This window comes from Phalacrocorax aristotelis, chromosome 8 (genome assembly GCF_949628215.1).
Source record: "Phalacrocorax aristotelis chromosome 8, bGulAri2.1, whole genome shotgun sequence".
In the NCBI taxonomy this organism is placed as follows: domain Eukaryota; kingdom Metazoa; phylum Chordata; class Aves; order Suliformes; family Phalacrocoracidae; genus Phalacrocorax; species Phalacrocorax aristotelis.
In genome coordinates, this window is record NC_134283.1 from 46,681,566 (window position 1) to 46,699,528 (window position 17,963).

At 50.1% G+C, this 17,963-nt stretch overlaps 1 protein-coding gene and 2 long non-coding RNA genes across 7 annotated transcripts in view; all 3 read left to right on the plus strand.

Annotated features, from left to right (window-relative positions):
- The first annotated feature begins 3,283 nt into the window (after nt 1-3,283).
- Nucleotides 3,284-17,963, plus strand: part of LOC142061676 (uncharacterized) — a 117,738-nt gene continuing 103,058 nt past the window's right edge. The window contains exons 1-2 of the mRNA XM_075103075.1: nt 3,284-4,311; nt 4,390-4,453. Of these exons, the coding sequence (XP_074959176.1) occupies nt 4,086-4,311; nt 4,390-4,453 (290 nt within the window). The 5' untranslated portion in view covers nt 3,284-4,085. The remainder of the gene's footprint in view (nt 4,312-4,389; nt 4,454-17,963) is intronic.
- LOC142061677 (uncharacterized) overlaps nt 4,460-17,963 on the plus strand; it is a 48,160-nt gene continuing 34,656 nt past the window's right edge. Inside the window, exons 1-4 of one of the 5 annotated variants that reach the window (XR_012662199.1) lie at nt 4,460-4,683; nt 5,270-6,900; nt 7,353-7,525; nt 7,773-7,829. This is a non-coding gene — a long non-coding RNA (uncharacterized LOC142061677). The other 4 variants (XR_012662200.1, XR_012662201.1, XR_012662198.1 and 1 more) reach the window with 4 other exon arrangements.
- On the plus strand, nt 10,388-16,931 carry LOC142061679 (uncharacterized). Its single transcript, XR_012662204.1, has 3 exons — nt 10,388-11,456; nt 11,587-11,702; nt 11,888-16,931. It is a non-coding gene; the product is annotated as an uncharacterized LOC142061679 (long non-coding RNA).

A 17,963-nucleotide genomic window follows, 5' to 3' on the forward strand; every position in this document is an offset into this window, starting at 1 on the left:
TAAATAGAGGTTATATAGAGTGAAATAAATACGTCTAGATATAATTGTAAGTAGATGTTTAAATAGAGAAGTTGAAAAAGATGAAAGTGTCAAAAAAGTATAAGTAAGCAGATAGCTAGTCTAAATAGGTGTTCTATATATGTATTGATATGTAAGTCTAAACAGGTATGTGTAAATAGATATTCTGTTTAAGTGTAAATAGTCTAAATAGATGTAAGTGTAAATATAATACCTAAGTCTAAACGTATCTAAATATATGTAAAATATATATGTATTCCATAAGCATATGTATGTGTAAGTAGACACATTAGTGTAAATGTCTATGCTATATAAGGTTTTTAACATGCAAAGAAACCCGATTTATACACAGGATTTATAAATTGGACAACCCCCCCTCAACTCCCCCCATCAACTGAAGTTACAAATGTGCTTTCAAATGATCCCTCTCTCGCCTTCTCCTTTTCCTATCCCAGTGTGGGGCTGATTCCCCCAAATAGGGACTTTCCCCTATGGGGCCGCATATGCGGAGTGGGAGCTGCTGCCAGGGTACAAAAGAACCCCAAACCTTTTGAGTCTGGGTCTGCAGTGGTGGGGGGTGGGGGAACCAAAACAGAAAAAACTAAACAAAAACCCAAACAGTTTTGGGGGAAAGAAAACTGGAAGAGTCAACTCCAGGTGGATTTGTGCAGCTGGAAAGCAAGAAAATGGCTGGGGGGTATGAAAGGGGGAAGGGGCTTTTAAGATGCAAAACCAGAAGTTAACTGTTCTATCTCTGAATGCTTATCCAGCTGAAAGTTAATTGTTGCAGAACGCTTGTCTAGCTGCTGTGTAAAATAATTAGCAAGGAGGCCTGGAATCCACTTGCGAAGGACAAATTCCTGATAAGGATAGAAAATTGTCTAAAGAACCAGCTAAAACAGTAGTTTGGACAAGTGTCAAGAGAAGTGAGTCTGCGCAAAACCAAAAGGTTACTCGCGGTGATGAAGAGGAGCCAGCAGCCTTCATCTTTACTACCCCCGATCACCACCACGAGGAGGCACTGTGCAAGCTCAGTTGGGAAAGATTTATGGAAACTACTTTTTTGGCTAATTTTAATATGACGTGGGGAAAGGTCATTCATATCTATAGGCGTATTGGGAAATTGTATGTATATGTAATGCTTTACTATATAAATGGAAGACAAACTATCACACAGGCGCGCATGACTTTGGTGGGACTACCCCCCGTGCTGCCCAGCGCTGAATAAACATACCTACTTCACAATCTTACAGATTGTGGAGTCCGCTTTCCGCACATCAGGTAGGGGGCCTGGGGAGTGACAAAACAAACACGCACCACCAAAAATACTACAAAAAAAACTCCAAATGAAGAAACCCATGGACCAGCCACTCTCATCCACAAAACATAAACTGTAAATCACCAATTTTTGTGGTTCAAAAATGCAAAACCCCCCACTTTTTCCAAAATATTGTATAAACAACCCCGATTTTTTTATTATGGAAAACAAAAAAAGGACCCCAAACCCAAAAAACAAATCCCCAAGAAACCCAGCAAAATGGAAAACCAACACAACCGAAAGACAACAAAAAACCCCAAAACCCCAAAGCAATAATTGACCAACCCAACCCTATAAAAAAAAAACCACCATGAAAATCCTAATTTGGGGATTACTAGGTGTGAAACACCTGCAGTTTGAAGGGTGTTACTGAGGCTTGTCTGGAATGTATTTTCTGCAGTGGGTCAGTTATCTGGAGCAAATCATCTGCTGCAGGTTATCCCAGGTGAGTTGCCTGTTGTGGATTATCCTGGGGGACCCCTTGGTGTCAGTCATCCCCGTGCATGTTCCCTGTGGCGTGTCTGCCCAGACATTTCCCTGTCCATCAGTGTCTGTTTCCTCCCCCACCCTCCCTCTGTGTGTGTCTGTGCCCTCCCTTCCACTGAAATGGGCCTCCTGCATAAGGTTTTTCTCCTGTGTGGTTTTTTTCTTGGTGATGTGCCCTCACCCTGGCATCCTGTTCTGTGCTCGCTGAAGCCTTGTGCTTATGCAGGATGAGCAGAGCAGGGTCCTGTCAGTGCAGAGGCAAGGCGCTGACAAGCCAACGAAGCCCAAGGCTCAGCAGTGCACAACTCCTTTGCAGGTCAGCCACTGGCATCTGGTCTGCCTGGCTGCCCTGTGCCCTGACGCACAGCTGCCCCTGTCACCCCAGGCAGCCTGCCTTCAGAAGGGCAGCTGTGTTCCCTTGATTTATTTTCTTCTTTAACTGTCCAGCACCTGTTGACTTGCTGCTCTCCCTGTCACAACCCTGATGCCACATGCCTACAGCAACTGATGGGGGTTACTCCGGGCGGGTGGGGAAGGGGACCTTGTTCCCCAGGGTGTTTGTGCTGCTTGTCCTCCCTAGGGTGTGGGGCGGGGGTGAGTGGGGCAGGGGTGTGGACAGCAACAAACGTCTTAACTTGTACTGACTCCCCCTTCTTCCCCCAGCTGCGTGTGCTGAGCATGATGTCAAATGGTATGGAATATCCCTTTGGTCAGTTAGCTGGGAAAGCTTTCCCTGCCTACTTGCTGGTGGGGCACTGAGAGAACCAGAAGAGGCCCTGACTGTGGAAGCAGTGCTCGGCAAGAACCAAAACATCTCTACATTATTAACGGTGTTTTGAGCATAAATCCAAAACGTATCCCTTCCTAGCTACTGTGGAGAAAATGAGCACTATCCCAGCCAACACCAGCTCCGTGCGGCTGCGGCAACGGCGGCCGAGGTGGCCTTGGGGCAGGGGGAGCGTTGGGGACCCTGAGCCACGAATGGCTCCTGGGACTTGTTACATGCGCGCCTGCACAAACACCTGCCCTCTCCTTTGCCCTCAGGGCTGCGTTTGCGCTCCCTTTGCGTGGGGCAATAGGGCTGTGATGGAGCCCAGGGGAGGAGGTGGTGCACTGTTGGGGTGAGGGGAGGGGGCCCCCCGTTGCTGCTGCGCCTCAGCTGTGGGCGGGGTCTGGATGGAGGAGCCCCAGGTGCGGGCAGTGGGGCTGACGGTGCCGGCTCCTCCCTGGAAAAGGGGCGGTGCCCTGCTCCGGGGGGCCAGTGTGAGCCGAGGGCGGAGCGGAGCGGAGCTGTGGCCGAGCGTCAGCGGGCTGCGACTGTAGCGAGGGAGGAGGTGAGCGGGGGCTGGGTGGTGGAGCGCTGCGTCGCGGGTAAAGCCCCGAGAAGGGCTGGGCGGACCCAAGCCGTGGGTCTGTGCTGGGTCAGAGCCAGGCGGCGGGGGCTGCCGGGAGCCGGGCGGTGCGGCTGCGCCCGGCGGGGGCTGCCAGCAGCTGGGTGGTGGCGAGAGTGAGGTTGTGCTGAGGGCTCGGTAGGGGTTCCGGGTGCGTGGACAGGGAGAACGGTGCCCCGCAGAGTTCGACAGCGGGAAGGCTGCTTCTCACGGCATGCTGGGAGCAGTAGTCGTGGGGTAACGGGCTGCCGGCCTGCGATGTTGTTCCCCAGAGCTTACCGGGAGGCGTAGTGTTCCGGCACTCGGTGGTCGGCTGGCCACGCTGTGCGTGTGACACTGCATGTTGGGAGCTGTAGTTCTTTGCAGACTCGGGTTCCAGAAGCCGTGTTTATTTCGGGCGCGTGTGTGTGGTGCAGTTTTTGCTATTGGTTCAGCCCCCGCGGCGGGGCACGAGGTGTGTTTTTATTGCTGGGTTCGTGTGGATTTCTGGGGGCTTGCAGGTGTGGCCATTCCTTCATAATTGGTGAGTTACTCAAGAGCTGATAGAAGGGAAGAGGGAAAGGAGGAGCAGTCGTTCTACCTCTGCCCAGGACACTGATGGTGGCCGCCTCCCCAGCTCACCGGAGCTCCCGCTCAGCCTCCCCTGGCCCCCCCTTGCCCCGTGCGCCTGCCCCCAGCCCCGGCACCTCCCCTGAAGCGTGCTGCGTAGCCCTTGGCCGCCCCCAGGCCCTGTCGTGAAGGCAGCGAGCCGGCCCTCAAGCGCACTGGATTCCCCCTCGGCGCAGGGGCCCTTAGCAGTAGCGCGGGGAAGGGGCGGTGTGTCCAGAAGCCCCTGCGCAAGGAGAGGCTTTGGTCAGGGTCGATCGACGGTAATGACGGTCGCTGTTTCTTCTTTCCCTCTCCCAGAGACCGTGCTGAGGACGTGGTTGTCTGTCCTTCCCCCGGGGATGCCGTTGACTGCGGCCGGCTCAGGCTTGTGTGGCTTCTCTCTGCCCGGCTTTGCCATCCTCGCAGCGCTGGGGCGAAAAGGGACACACGGAGCCCTTCCCGGCTGTGGACAGGAGCTGCCTCGGCTGAAGCTGGAGACGCCAACGAAAGGTAAAGCAGAAGAAACTGAAGGCGCTCTGGCTGCCAGCTGCCTTCCTGCTGCAGGCAAGAGAGAGCCTGTCCCTGCAGGTGAGGGAGGAAGGATCCCCCTTCATAGCCCGCAGCGGGCCAGGCCACCAACGTGTACCGCAGGGTCCGTACGCGTAACCCGGAGTTGGGTACGGGCGTGTAGTGCACGAGTGAGCTAGGCTACGTGCCTAGGAAGCCTCATCTCGTAAGAGCGGTAAGACACCCATGTATTCTCTTTAGGTGGAAGACAGCCAAGTGACTGGTGTTGCAGAAGAGGAAGGGGGGGAGGAGAGAAGGGAAGAGAAGCATTTGAACCGCTAAATTCTCCTAGTGGCACTGAGAGCGAGAGTCGCAGTGAGTCCTGGGCCATCAGGCTCTCCCTTCCCTTTTCCTGGCTCCCTCTTGTTCCAATGCTGTTAAGTTTTTTTTTGTACTCCCCTGTACCTCTTTTCTCTTGACTCTTCTGTTGTGCTATGTTGTCTTCTCTCCCTTTATTCCTCTTGTTCTATCATTCCCTTTTCTTTTTCTCTCTGTGTTTTTGTCTTGCTTCCTCTTCCTCCGTTTTTTTTCATCCTTCATCTCTGTTTCACCCAGGGCTGTTTTTTTGTTTTCTATCTCTGTCATGAACTGATTCCATCTTTTTTCCCCACAATTTCTCTGGCCTGTTTCCTGGTGTCGTTTACGTCTCTATGTCTGTGTGTGCTGCTCCCTGTTGCGGCCTTCCTATATCTACTTTTCCCTCCTTCCTTTTCTGTTTTTCTCTATCACGTTGTCTTGGTCGCTGTTGCTGTTTTTTGGTTTTTTGTTTTTTTTTTTTTCATTCTGTATCTCACTGTTCTTGTCCTTAGTCCTGTTTATCTTGTACTCCCTGTATTCCTTTGCACTGGTCTGTCTCCCTATTATTTATTGTTTCATCTCTTTGAACATATTTATTCCCAAGGTTTTCCTGTGATGGGAGCGGCAGAGCAGGGAGCAGAGCGTTGGGGCATCCGTGGAGGGAGCATCGGGCACCCTCCTGTGTTTGCAGGGTGACCCTGAGGAAGCGTTATCTGTGGGTCAATTGCGTGACTATATTTTGTGGGTGTGCTAATCTCTTTCAGAGTATGTCTGAGGGTAAGGATATCGTTGTGTTCACTGTAAATGTTGTTCCATTTGGTGGATTTGTCAGAGATGCAAGTTTAGTGTGGGGGGAAGCCAGCTCTCTGACTGCATTGAGGATAAGGTGGGCTATACGTGTTTGTAGGTCGTATCTTACCTGCGAGATGTTTTGAAGTAGTTGTATCTGGTTTTCTTAGCGACTCACAAAGGGGTTTGGGGCTCCCCGGTGGCGGGTGCTTTGGCCAAAAGAAAAAGCAGGGTCGTAGTGAAGCGTTCCATTTACAGGGCTGGCCTCGGCCATCTCCTGCACAAACTTCTGTTACGTAGCGATCGGGATTCGATCTCCTGAAGGAGGAGAGGATGATGGAGCTTGTTATAAGAGCATAACAATTTTGTCTTGCCCCTGCATCGCCTTTGGCTTTTCCTCGTTGAGCTTGTATTTTGGCGAGAAGCGTCTCTCGTTAGGCATTTGGGTCTGAGGGGTGTCCATAAGGCTACCTGGTGGCCATCCCCCTGAGATTTTGTGACCATCAAGTGATGTTCAGCATCCATCTTATGCCCGTCTCCTGTAACTACTCTGCAGTTTTCGCTTAAGGCTTGATAGCGCAGCGTTAGCTGATGGCGGCATTTCCCCCGCTGGCCCCTCCACGCCAACGACGTTTCCCCTGCCGGCCGCTGTCCGTTCCCTGTAACTGTGACTCTTGTCCTGGCTTCGGCAAAGTCTCTGACACCTTTGTGCTCCACAGCAGTCTGTTTTCTGTCTCGAGTATGTTTCTTTTCGGTATCGGATACCCCAAAGCTGTGTACCGTTGGCTCATGTCTCTTCTTGAGCTTCTGCGAGAAGAGAGAGCCTTCATCTGTGTTTATCGATGCGTCTCCTGGGGTGTTTTTTTGTTGTCCTTTGCAATTTAGTTTTGTCCCAGCTGCTTCATACGGTTCCTGATACGCTTGTGTATTTCCAGGTTTCTTTTCATGTTTTTTGTCCTTTGAGACTGATGAAGTTCCATTAAGGGACTGAGCGAGAGAGAGCGTTGAGGTGACTCTGAATGGTTGATGATTTTATAGTAAATGATTTACTTTGCAACCAGAGATATTTTTGAGAAGGGGTTCTTAAAATATTTGAATCTGCTGGGACATTCAGTCTTACCCAGAATGTAGTTCTCAGAGATGTTCGGTAGCGTGGGCGGTCTTGCTAGAAATTAAGAATCACCCCATAGCATTTTGAGTTTATTGTAACTGGGAAGTAAAGCCCGTAGTTTTTGATAATAATACTGTTATTGCATTTAATGAGCTGCTTTCCTATGTAGTTTAATATGACATCTATCTTTGTCTCTCTGTGTGCCAGAAAAATGAAGTTTAAATCTCTACGTGGTCACGTTGCTGATGCAAAAGATGTAGTTGTAGCAGAAGAGCTGGTATCGTCATATCCAGGAAGGCTTTCTGTGTGTGTTCGGCACTTGGCATGCTGTAAAGGTCAGGCAGTTGAGAAAACTCCCTGCTCTTCCTATTTGGGCCACCTTTACACCCTGTGTGGGCTTGGCCTGCCCCTTTCCAGGGGTTTGTGGGAAGGGTGGGGCAGGACCAGGGGTAGATGAGCCCCAGCCTTTTTTCAGGAGGCTCGTTGTGTAACCTGGGCTTCTCTGGTACTGTTCCTTGAGTTGGTTGCAGCTTTTCAGCTGTATAAGCTCTTTGGTAGGTGTGTTTTGACATTTAGGGAGGGGGAGGTTTCTGGTTAAGGTAAGAGATTAAGGAGCAGTCAGGGTTGAGCAGCATATGTATTAGAAAGGACACTTGTGTGCAGCTTTTTTTTCCTCGGGTCACTAACTTTGTGTTGGGTGTTCAGGAGTAGCAAGGTGGTTTAATAGTGTGTTTTGATTGTTTGATCGTTGTTGTTTTTGGTTGTTTCTGTTTGTTTTATTATCCAGGACTTTACTGAAGGTAGAAGTGTACAACGGTGTACAACATCTGTGTGCCTCCCTGTATTTTCCTGGAAGTGGGCCCTGGATTGAAGGTGACGGTTCCGGAGCCATCGAAGACGGACTGAGTATACGCGCAGGCGCCTGACGCATCCACTGACCCAGGAGGCACGTAGCGGGAGGTGAGGGGACTCCTGTTAGGGGAAAGGATGTGTCTGGAATATGGCTGTTGGGGTACGGGGAAGAAGAGGGCAGGGTGTTACTGTTTGTCGTTTTTTTGAAGTCTCTGTTGCTGGCTCAGCATGGCAGATGAGAGTGAAAAGTATGGATCGGCAAGGTTTGCGGAGCAGAGAAGGGAGAATGGGGAAGGTTTGTTGTTAGTTAAGGTTTTGTCAGCATCCTATTGATCTTGTTTTCTTGTTCCTGCAGATGCACAGTAGGGAGCTGGATGCGGAAGAGAGGAGGCGAACAGAGCATCATGAGAAGGTAGGTCAGTACGTGATGACAGAGGGGTCGTGCCAGTGTGAGCAGCTATGTGACTAGTTAATGCTCCGTTTTGAAGGTGTAAAGCAACTCACAAAATCATAAGTGAAGCAGGATGTCGGCCTCGAGCTTGTCGGGCAATGTGAGCGATGAACAGCAAACCATAGCGGTAGTAATTTTTGAGGTGTGGAGTTGTTTGAGCGGGCAACGGCTTCCAGGCACAACAGTCACCTTGTCTCTCTGGTTCTCTAGGCGCCATAAGTGGAGGTGGCCACCGCATCCAGGCTTACTAGAGTGGAGCCAGTGGAAGTTCACGGCGCTTCCGAGGAGGGTGTAGTTGCAGAAGAAGTCAGCATTGAGTGTTGTGACGCTGACTGATGGAGCTCTGTGTTCGGAGATGATGAAGAGGATCTGTGTGATTACAGCAGCATACTAGGTAGCCTGTGTGTTATTTTCTAAAGGCCTCTTTCTGAGCATCTGCCACGCAGAGCGGCTCCAGCTTGTGTCTGTGTTGTGTGGATTTTGTAAACCGTCATCATCCTGTACCACACTTAGGTCTCGATGTCTCTATCGTTGTCTGTGCTCAGCACGTGCACAGGTAGCAATATTGAGGGTTTCATGAGCCTCGGCTTGTCGGCGTAATGGTAACTGAGAGTTTCCTTTCTCAAATTTTAAGTCTAATGTGCGGATCTGTCTTGTGTATCTCAAATATTAGAACCTCACAGATGGTCATCTTTTTGCGGCGGTGATTTAGGCAGCCTCAGTACTGCTGCTGAAGAGCAGTCTGCTTACCCAGAGCCCTTTTCTGGGACCTGTTCCCTCCACCTTAACGTTCCGAGGTCTTTAAGAGTGGCTTGTCGCTCGTGCATCGTCCTAGTTGTGGGCGTATGGCTTTATCACAGGTGATGGTGCGTGACTTCTCTGCAGGTACTCTAGCTTCTTCCTTGCTGCCGTATAGATCTTCTCGCCTGGTGGCATCTCTGGGCAGGAAGTCCTTCGTCTTGGTGAGAATTTTCTTAGGTCTCTCGATCACGTCGCTTGTAGTATTTGTGAGCAGTGTCAGTCCGTGCACGTTGATGCCTGTGTCAGAGCTGCTCTGCCTGGGGGTGTAGCAATGGTAGAGCGGAGGAAAGAATAACAATAAGAATATATGGTTAATGTTAATATGCATAGACTGTTTTGGGAACGCTCATGCAACCTTCGTCGGAGCAAGTGGCCGTTGGCAGCGGACAAGGACGGTAATTTCCGGGGCGTTTTGTGGGTGCCGAGGGCATGACCGTAGCTGTCTGGGAGAGGCAGCTAGAGTGCTAGCTGAGCAGAGCGCACCTCACAGCTGTTCAAGGTTGTATGTGCATGGGGCTTAAAGTTTGATTGAAGGTATTTCCTTTAATGGCATGCAGTAGTTGGGCTCTAGATGGTATTCCTACGTGGAAGCAAGACCTGTGGAATGGTTAAGCCGTTGCTGTGCCTCCAGGTGACTTGTTCTGTCATGCTGTTCTTGCAGAGGATGAAGATGGAGCTGTGCAGGGTGATAGAGCAGAGCTGAGTAGAGCACAACTAAGGTGGCGGGTCCGTGTGCAGGATTAAAGAGAAGATGTGACTGAAGGCTATTTGAGGAGCATTTCAGGCGAGCTGGGTCACAGCGAGGAGGCACATGGGGCTGGTGATTTCTTCCAAGGAGAGCGGTGATTTTGTGTCTTCTGGTATCTCTAGGGGCTGCAAGTGATGATGACCGTCTTAGTCTGGAAGGGGCACGGAGCAGGTGAGGGGAGTGCCAGGTGGCATCTGTGATGATGGATGTTGCAGAAAAGGTCTGTGTTGACTGATGCGATGCTAACTGGTAAGACTGTTCTCTGTGGGTTGTGTGTTGGTTTGGGGTTTTTTTCAGGTAATGAATAGGCATCTGTCAACTGCAGGATGGATCTAGTGGGCTGGTGGTGCTCTTCCTTGTTGAGGATGGATTGAGCTTCTAGCTCTCTGAAAACTAAGTTGAAGCAGTGGTTGTGGAGGAGGGGTCAGGGGAGTAGAGGGCGCAAGCTTGGTTGTTGCAGGAAGCGGTTAACCTTTGGGGAGGTTAAAAGGTAGGATTCGTCTTCAGCGTGATGCTAGGTTGTGGAGGGCTGGGCAGTTCAGGCTGTGTGTGGTGCTGTGTAGTTTGTGTGGTCTGTGTTCCGTGTCTTAGACCTTCCTAAGGTTTTTATGTTCTTTTTGCTCCCGGGAGCAGCAAGACTCGTGCCTCAGGAACTATCTTTAGGGCCTGGCTAGGCTCTAATTGTTGGCCCTGCGCCCATCGGGCACTTCTTTCTTTGCCTTATGAGTTTCAAGCGTGGATCTTTTTGGAGCCTCAGAAGTTTCTGGGCGGTCATCTTGTGCAGTGTCATTCCAAGGTGCACGAGGATATCTGCTTATGAGCTGTCCATTTTCAGGGAGCGGTCGGGGGAGGGTGGGGACACGGTCGGCCGTGGGAGGAAGGGGTTTTAAAGGTGGCGTAGTGGCGAGGGCTGCCCAGGAAGCGGTCGCCATTGGGCAGGTAAGGGGAGCGGGTTCCTCTTCAGCGTGATGCTAGCTTGCGCTGGGCAGGGCGGTTCTGGGCTGCGGGTGTTGTCGTGTAGTTTGTGCGGTGCGTGTTCGGCATCTTGGACCTTCGTCCTGTCTCGATGGTCTCCTTGCTCTCTCGGAGCGAGGCCCGTGCTTCGGGCGCCGTCCCTAGGGCCTGGCAAGGCTCTAAGGGGGGACGCGGCACCCATCGGGCGCTTTCTTTTTTTTGGCGTCCCATGTTTAAAGCATGGATCGTTCTGTTGTCGCGGGAGTCTCTGCGCAGTCGTCTTGTGCATCGTTGTTCCTTGCTGCGCGAGCAGCTCTGCTCTGTAGCTGTCCGTTTTCGGGGAGCGGTAGCTCTTGCCTGCATCGTTACGTTCTTAGGTCTTGAAGCCGGGCTTCTTGCGTGTCCATCTCGTCACGGTTGAGCGGATGTTCTTGTTGCGGGCCGTGACGGCCTGCTATTTTTCTGGAGTAGCCTCAGGGCCTCCTCACGGCGACATGAGGGTCCCATGGGTGTCTCTTCTGTCCGGCTGTTGTCGTTCTTGCCGAGAGATTTTTCTCGTCTTGGAGTTGCGTCGTTTGTAGCGTTCTGCATAGCGTGGGTGTGTGCTGTGGGCGTTTGGCTAGGATCCACGCTGGCCTGGGGTGTAGAGGTAGCGGTGGGGGGGGGCTAGTGGCGATAGCTTGCGGTTCGTCTGTTGCTGTGCCCAGGCTCTTGTGGGAAAGGTCGGATCGAGTGGCCGTAGCCAGCGGGCGAGGACAGTCACTTCCATAGCGTTTTGTGGGCTTGGAGGGGATGACGGGAGCTGTCCGGGAGAAGGGCGCTAGGGTTCTATCTGGGCGGATTGCCTCCGAAGGGCGTTCGAGGTTTCGTACATGCATAGGGCTGAACGTGTGATTTCCCGTCTTGCTTTCAAGAACAGGGTGTAATGGGGCTCCAGATGGGATCGCCACGTGGGAACAAGACCTGTGGAATGGTAAAGCTCTATTGTGGTGCATCCAGGTGACTGGCTCGATGTTGTTTTTTAGATGCCAGGGGAGGAGTCGTGCAGGGCGACAGAGGAGAGCCGACGACTGCTCTGCAAGCCGGTGAGTTGGTGCATGGTGTATCTAGAGGGAAGATGCGAGTGATGGCTCTATGATTCTGTTGTGTTTTAATTATTCAGCTGCGATTTCGTTTTGGTGTGTCTTTGGTTTTTTTTTTTCCTTCAATTTGAAGCCTGTAAAGCAAGGAGCAATGGGCGCTTTGGGCACCGGAGGCGAGTCGGGCAAGGCGAGTGGCGATCGGTGGGCTGAAGCAGCGGTTCTTTTTGACACGGAGCGTCGCTGGTGAAGGTAAAAGGAGCTCATGTTGTTTGGGTGTTATGGGCAGCGGGCGAGCCCACCACAGCAACTGGAAGTGACGGAGGCCGGGCGGGCGAGCCGTCGAGGTGGAGGAGCGCGCGGTGGCGGTCGGTCCGTGTCGGCCACGTTTTCGGGCGGTATTTCGGCAGGTGCCTTTTAGGTTGCTTTTTTTCCAGGCGTTCCACGGAGGCTTGGAGCAGCGCTGTTGCGTGCCTGTGGGAGGTCTGAGAGGGTGAGGCAGCGGTCGGCATCTAAGGTCGGAGGTTGCTGCAGTCCATCGTTAAGCCTGTAAGTTTTGCAGGCAGTGTCTGGGCAGTCTTTGGAATGGCGTCACGAGTGTTTGAAGCGAGCCAGGTAGCGACGGAGAAGTCCACGGGGCTGGTGGTTTATCACGAGTGTTAATGGTAGCTTGGTGTGTTTCGGTATATCGGGGGCCAGAAGCGATGACGGGTGCGGCGCGTGATGCCAGCATCGGTGCAGAGCAGGTGAGCCGATGGACGTTGCCCTTTTGAGGAGGGTGACGTTCTGGAAGAGATGTGCATTGACCCGCGCGATACTTACGGCTGGCGCTGTGTTTTTCCTTTTTTCAGAAGCTGGAGAGGCACCTGGGACCTGCAGGATCGATCCAGTGGGCCGCCTGTTTTCCTTTTACAGGCCGGATTGAGACTTCTAGCCCTATGGAAGCTAAGTCGAGGCAGGGGTGCCGGAGGAGGGGTCGGGGGAGGGTGGGGACGCAGTCGGCCGTGGGAGGAAGGGGTTTTAAAGGTGGTGTAGCGGCGAGGGCTGCCCAGGAAGCGGTCGCCTTTGGGCAGGTAAGGGGAGCGGGTTCCTCTTCAGCGTGATGCTAGCTTGCGCCGGGCAGGTGCAAACTCCCAGCTTCTCCCCTGAAAGTATAACCATATGGGTGATATCTTACCTCTATGATTTTTCTATTATCAATGATACTTAAAAAAAAAAACAACCCTAAAATTGTATGATTTATTGACTTGTTTTGTTTAAACTCTAAGTGCCAAATAGCTATAGCTTCAGATTTATTAGGCGTATTTAAGCAGGTAGGTATTTGTTGGAAATGTTTATTAAGAGAGGCAACTGCATGTTCTGGCTTTTTTCACTTGGTATTTTGAGGGAGTGTTACAAACCACTTAATTTCCCCTTTGTTTTCAAGGGCACTTCTCAATGGCAGTTAAGCAGTAAGTCTCTAAGGCAGTGCAGCTGGCTACATGTCCCTCCTAATTCCATAACACACAAAACCCTCCCAGTCAAATTTTTACTGTGTATTTTGGAGATAGAGTATTGACACCATTACATTAACAAACGTGGAAGAGTAACGCAGAAGGAAAATGGAACGCTTTTATAGCATAAGTATTTTTACTGGATTTGTAGGAACACACTCACACCTTCTTAGCATCAAGTGAATTATTGAGATTTGTTCTTTGTGTTTTATTTTACTCTCTTAGGTTTGATACTTTTGGCTTCACTGAGTAAGTGCAATGTGCAGCAGCAACCGTGGAAGAGCTGTAGCGGTGAATTGGTAACCATAGATTATTGTTAAGCTATAGCATTGCCCTGCAGTCCCATAGGGTTATCTCCCTGCAGCAGTGCTGTACGGAAGGGATGAGACTTTTTCCGACACCGGCAAGAATGTTTAGTCTGATACCATTTTGATCAAATTTTTAATATAAATAGCTGTTAATAGTGTTTTTAAGTGTTCTTCTCACTCAAACTTTAAAGGATGTGTTGTGTTTCAAGCTGTTCCATTTACTTAGAAACCTTCTTTGACTGAACTGATACACTATGCCTTAGGCTGAGAACAGTTTGTATTTTCATCTGCTGTAATTTTTTTAATATGCTGAAATACAGTTACAGGTTTTTTTGTTCTTCCAACATTTTGATGACAGCATCTTGGTATGTTCAGTAAATACCTCCCCACCTATGCTTGGTTCCTGTTACTTGGGGCACGCTAATGTCACTTTGTGTGGGGGCAGTGATGCAGCAGAGGAGCAGGTGAAGGGTTTTAGATGATGGTCTGTGTAGGGCCACCGTGGAAAAATTACAAGCTGCACACAGCTGTGAGAACACAACCTCAAAGAAGGGAATAGGGACAATTGTTATTGAACAATGTCATTGCAATCCCAGAACTGCTGTTAGCTGGCAGAGCACATACCCGGCAAGCCTTTTTGCGTGTGGTAACGCCTAGGCGGTACTTCTTGAATCAGCTGAGGGTATAAAAAGCGGCGGCTCAAAGCAGAGAGAGAGGGGAGACAGAGGACGCTCTGTGAACCACCGGGGCCATCATGAAGGGGCCGCGCCTACCTCCCTTCTCTGCGAGGACCCCCGTCACGGTCACCATACTGCTTGGCGGTGTCTCAGCCATAGTCGGGTTGGTAAGACTCTGACGAGGGGAAAACAACATGCTAGTAACTGCTTATGCGAGGCTATAACCTGCTACATAAATTGGCAACAAGGATGGAATTCCTGCAGTACAGATGACCCAGGGAGCGGAGAGGGCTCCATCAGCAGAGCTAGAGCTGCACCGAGAGTAAGGTGTCCTCCCTACGGGGGGGGGCAAGGAGCCCTCAGCCTTTGGAGTTTGGAGTCTCCGTGATAGAGATTGTGTCTCCTTTGTGTTGGTGTTGTCATGCTTTTGTTACTGCTCAGCGGTGTTGGCGTGGCCATAAGCTCAGTCCAGCTGATCTATCTTTTGGTTATAGTTCTGTATTCTGGTGCGTGCAGTGTCACAGGTTGATGCTGTTGGAAAAATTGATACATCCAGTTTGGTCTTGTTGCCGTGTTAGGTGCCGTGACATTGGTGGATGTGACTGGACGAGGTCCCCTTTGTCTCAGCACCGCGACTCCCCAGAATCCGTTCACAATGTGCTCGGTGGGAGCACCCCTCACGGATAAGTGAGTTCAATGATACAGGTAACCACGTGCTGCCTGGAGTGCTGCGCAAAGGTGTACCCGTAGAACAGTGGGACAGCTGGCTGCCACATCTGGGTAAATGACCCGCATTACCCCCACAAGAACTTCAAAAATTGGGAACATTGAACACAGACTATTGAAATGGGTACAATTATAGTAGTCGAAAGAATGATAAGGTTTGGTGGTGAGTAAATGCTATATTGCATTGGTATTGCAACCATACCCAATGGGGCAGTTCTAGGGGAACAGACATTAGTACCACCTATAATACATACGTGACTCTACCACCTGGACTCGTTTTGATATGTGGGGTCCATGTAGGGCCAGGACTCCCCAAAGCCATAAAGAGTGGGCCTTGCACCCTAAGATGACCAACGTTTTTCACAGCCAACATTCCCGTAGTGGTACGGTCGCAATAAAATTGGTCACATTGCTGAGCCACCCCCGACATCTGTGCATTTTCTCCCAAGTGTAAGGAGACGGTGGAAATCTGGGACTTGGCAACAACCATCGCTGTATCTTTTTTGGCTCTGGGTGGTGCCAGCACGCAAGCCATGACACCACTAAGCTGTTTTGGATGCTGGTTAACAAAATTTAGTAATGATACCGGTAGAGGTCTTTCTGATTTGTTACTTCATGTAGATAGTATATGCCACGCTACACTTAAAAATCACGCCGCTATTGACTTTTTACTGTAAGCTCATGGAGATGCATGTGAAGACTCTTACGATTCACGGTGCATGAACCTGAGTGACCAAAGTTCATCTGTGCACAATTGCAAGAGAGACACTGATATAAACCAGCAATTAGCGGAAGCAACCCGTTTGCTGTATGGACCTAGGGGCAGGTTTGGTTAAAATAGTTATTATCAATCTTGTGCCTAGGTGGCATTTGTTTGCTATGCCTGGTTTGCTGTATATGACGTCTAGTCGGTATCATTTGTACTATTGTCGATACAGCTTTACATGGCACAATGGTACGGGTTGTGGAATACCACCGTATTCCAACTACAGAATACGCAGTGGCACGTGTGAGGGATTTTAGGTGGCTGTCCATGTAGGGCTGCTGTGGAAAAATTACAAGCTGAACTCAGCTGTGAGAACACAACCGTGAAGAAGGGAACCTGGAGGATTGTTATTGAACAATATGTTGTTGCAATCCCAGAACTGCAGTTAGCTGGCAGGCCACATACCCGGCAGGCCTCAGTGCATGCGCCAGCCACGCATGCAGCAACGCCTAGTCAGTACTTTTCCATTGAATCTGCTGCAGGTGTAAAAAGCAGCAGCTCAAAGCAGAGAGAGAGGGGAGACAGAGCACGCTCTGTGAACCACGGGACGCCCTGAAGATGCTACGATGACCGCACTCACAGTCACCCTCCCGCTTAGCCATGTCTCGGGTGTAGCAGGGTTGGTAAGACTCTCTAGAGGGGAAAACAATACACTAGTAACTGCTAATGCAAGGCTATAACAGGGCAATAAATACTGCTGTTCTTTTTAAGTATCACGTGTTGGGTGTATTTTGTGCATAGGAATCCTGCTAATCTGTTACAGATGGGGCTGTAATGGGGGGGTGCCTCCCCTAAGAGTCACGGTGGGATTATTAAATCTTATAAACTATAAGTCTGGGTGTGTGGTATTAAGATAGAGGAATGGTGTTTTTTTTCTATTTTGAATTCCTTCCTCTAGATAGAGTTTAAAAAGCACAAAAATTTATTTTATGTCTATACATTGTTTATATTTTAAGAACCTGTACCTGTTTCTACTCAGAATATAAAAATTTCAAGTTCTTTATACTATACAGTAGGTAAAAGGTTTATTTTAAAGGTGGGGTTTTTTTTTTTACTTATAAGTTAATAGTGGTTTTCAAAATACATAAAAAGAAGTTGGACCGGATCAAGCTATCTGAATTTAGTGTGTGTTCTATAACAAGCCTACCACAGGGTCACAGGTTGGAAGGTTCTCGGGGATCATCTAGTCCAGGCCTTGTGGTAGATGTTCTATGTAATCTAAATAAAGATAATAAATTAAGTGTAAACAGATGAAGATATCTACTTATATCTAAGTCTAAATAGAGAAGTGTAAAAAGATGGGTGTCAAAATAGTTAAGTTTAAACGGATAGTTAATCTGAATAGAAGTTCTGATAGAAGTGTTAATCGGTATGTCTAAATAGATGTGAAATTTTCTATGGACGTATATAGCTATAGTCACAATAGATAGTGTAAATAGATATTAAGTTATAAAACATCTATATATATAAGTAGATACCTAAGTGAAAATACCTCCACTGTATAGGGTTTTTATAGCAATAAGAAAACCACTATTTGCAGCAAGGTTTCTCAAGCTCAACCCCTCCTTTCATATCTACCAAAGTTGTAAAAGCGCTTTCTAAAGCTGCCCCTTATCCCTTTTCCTCTCCCAAGCCAGGGCCCATTTTCCCAATTGGTGACTTGCTCCCACAGGGCTGTGGTTGCAGAGCAGGAGCTGCTGCCACAGCACTAATACACCCCCAAAACCCCGATTCTGGTCCACCTACGTCTCTAGCACCCCAAAAGTTGTTGCTGTTTTGCCAGTTCTGCCCTGTACGCTTCACCCTCTTCCTCTCTTGTTCCCGTGTCCCTTGTTCTGGCTCTTTTCTCTTCCTCACTATTTGTTTTTTTCCTCACCGCCTCAATTTCTGATGTGTGTGGAGGAATGAGGCTTTGCTGCTTCCTGTGCGTTCCCGGATGTGTTTGCAGCCCCTGGGCTTCGGGGTGAGTGGCTACAGTTGGGTCCAAGGGAGATGATGATGTGCTGTGGAGTGCAGCCAGTGAGGCTGAGGACACAGGGCTGGCTGAGGAGAGGGCTGCCTGGACACTCCTGCCTGCAGGAGCTGGCTGAGGAGTGAAAGGAAGGGGGTTCCACAGGCAGCTGCCTGCAGCAGGTAACAGCCTGTTGTTGAGCCAGAAAGGATCCGCCCCAGACAGAGAACAACACCAGCAGAAGGTATCGGGATATCGGTACCTCTGTTAGCTGTATGCGTCAGCCCCCATGCGTCCAGGAAACATCACTGGAGAGGAGCGTCGGGGCACCCGCCGCCTGCTCCTGGCGGGGCACGGTTTGGGCAGCCAGCGCTGCAGAAGAGGAAGGGGCAGAGGTAGACAGAGAAACCTCAGGGCTGTGAAGGTGTCCTGCCCACAACAGGAGCTGCAGTGAGTCATATGGCTCCTCCCATGCATCTGGGACCATACCCGCTATGCTCTTCCCAGTCTCTGCCTGCCTCCTTGCCTGTCCCTGCCTCTGTCTCCTTCTCGGGCTGCCCAGCTCACCAAAGCTTTTTGGCCTTCTGCCAAC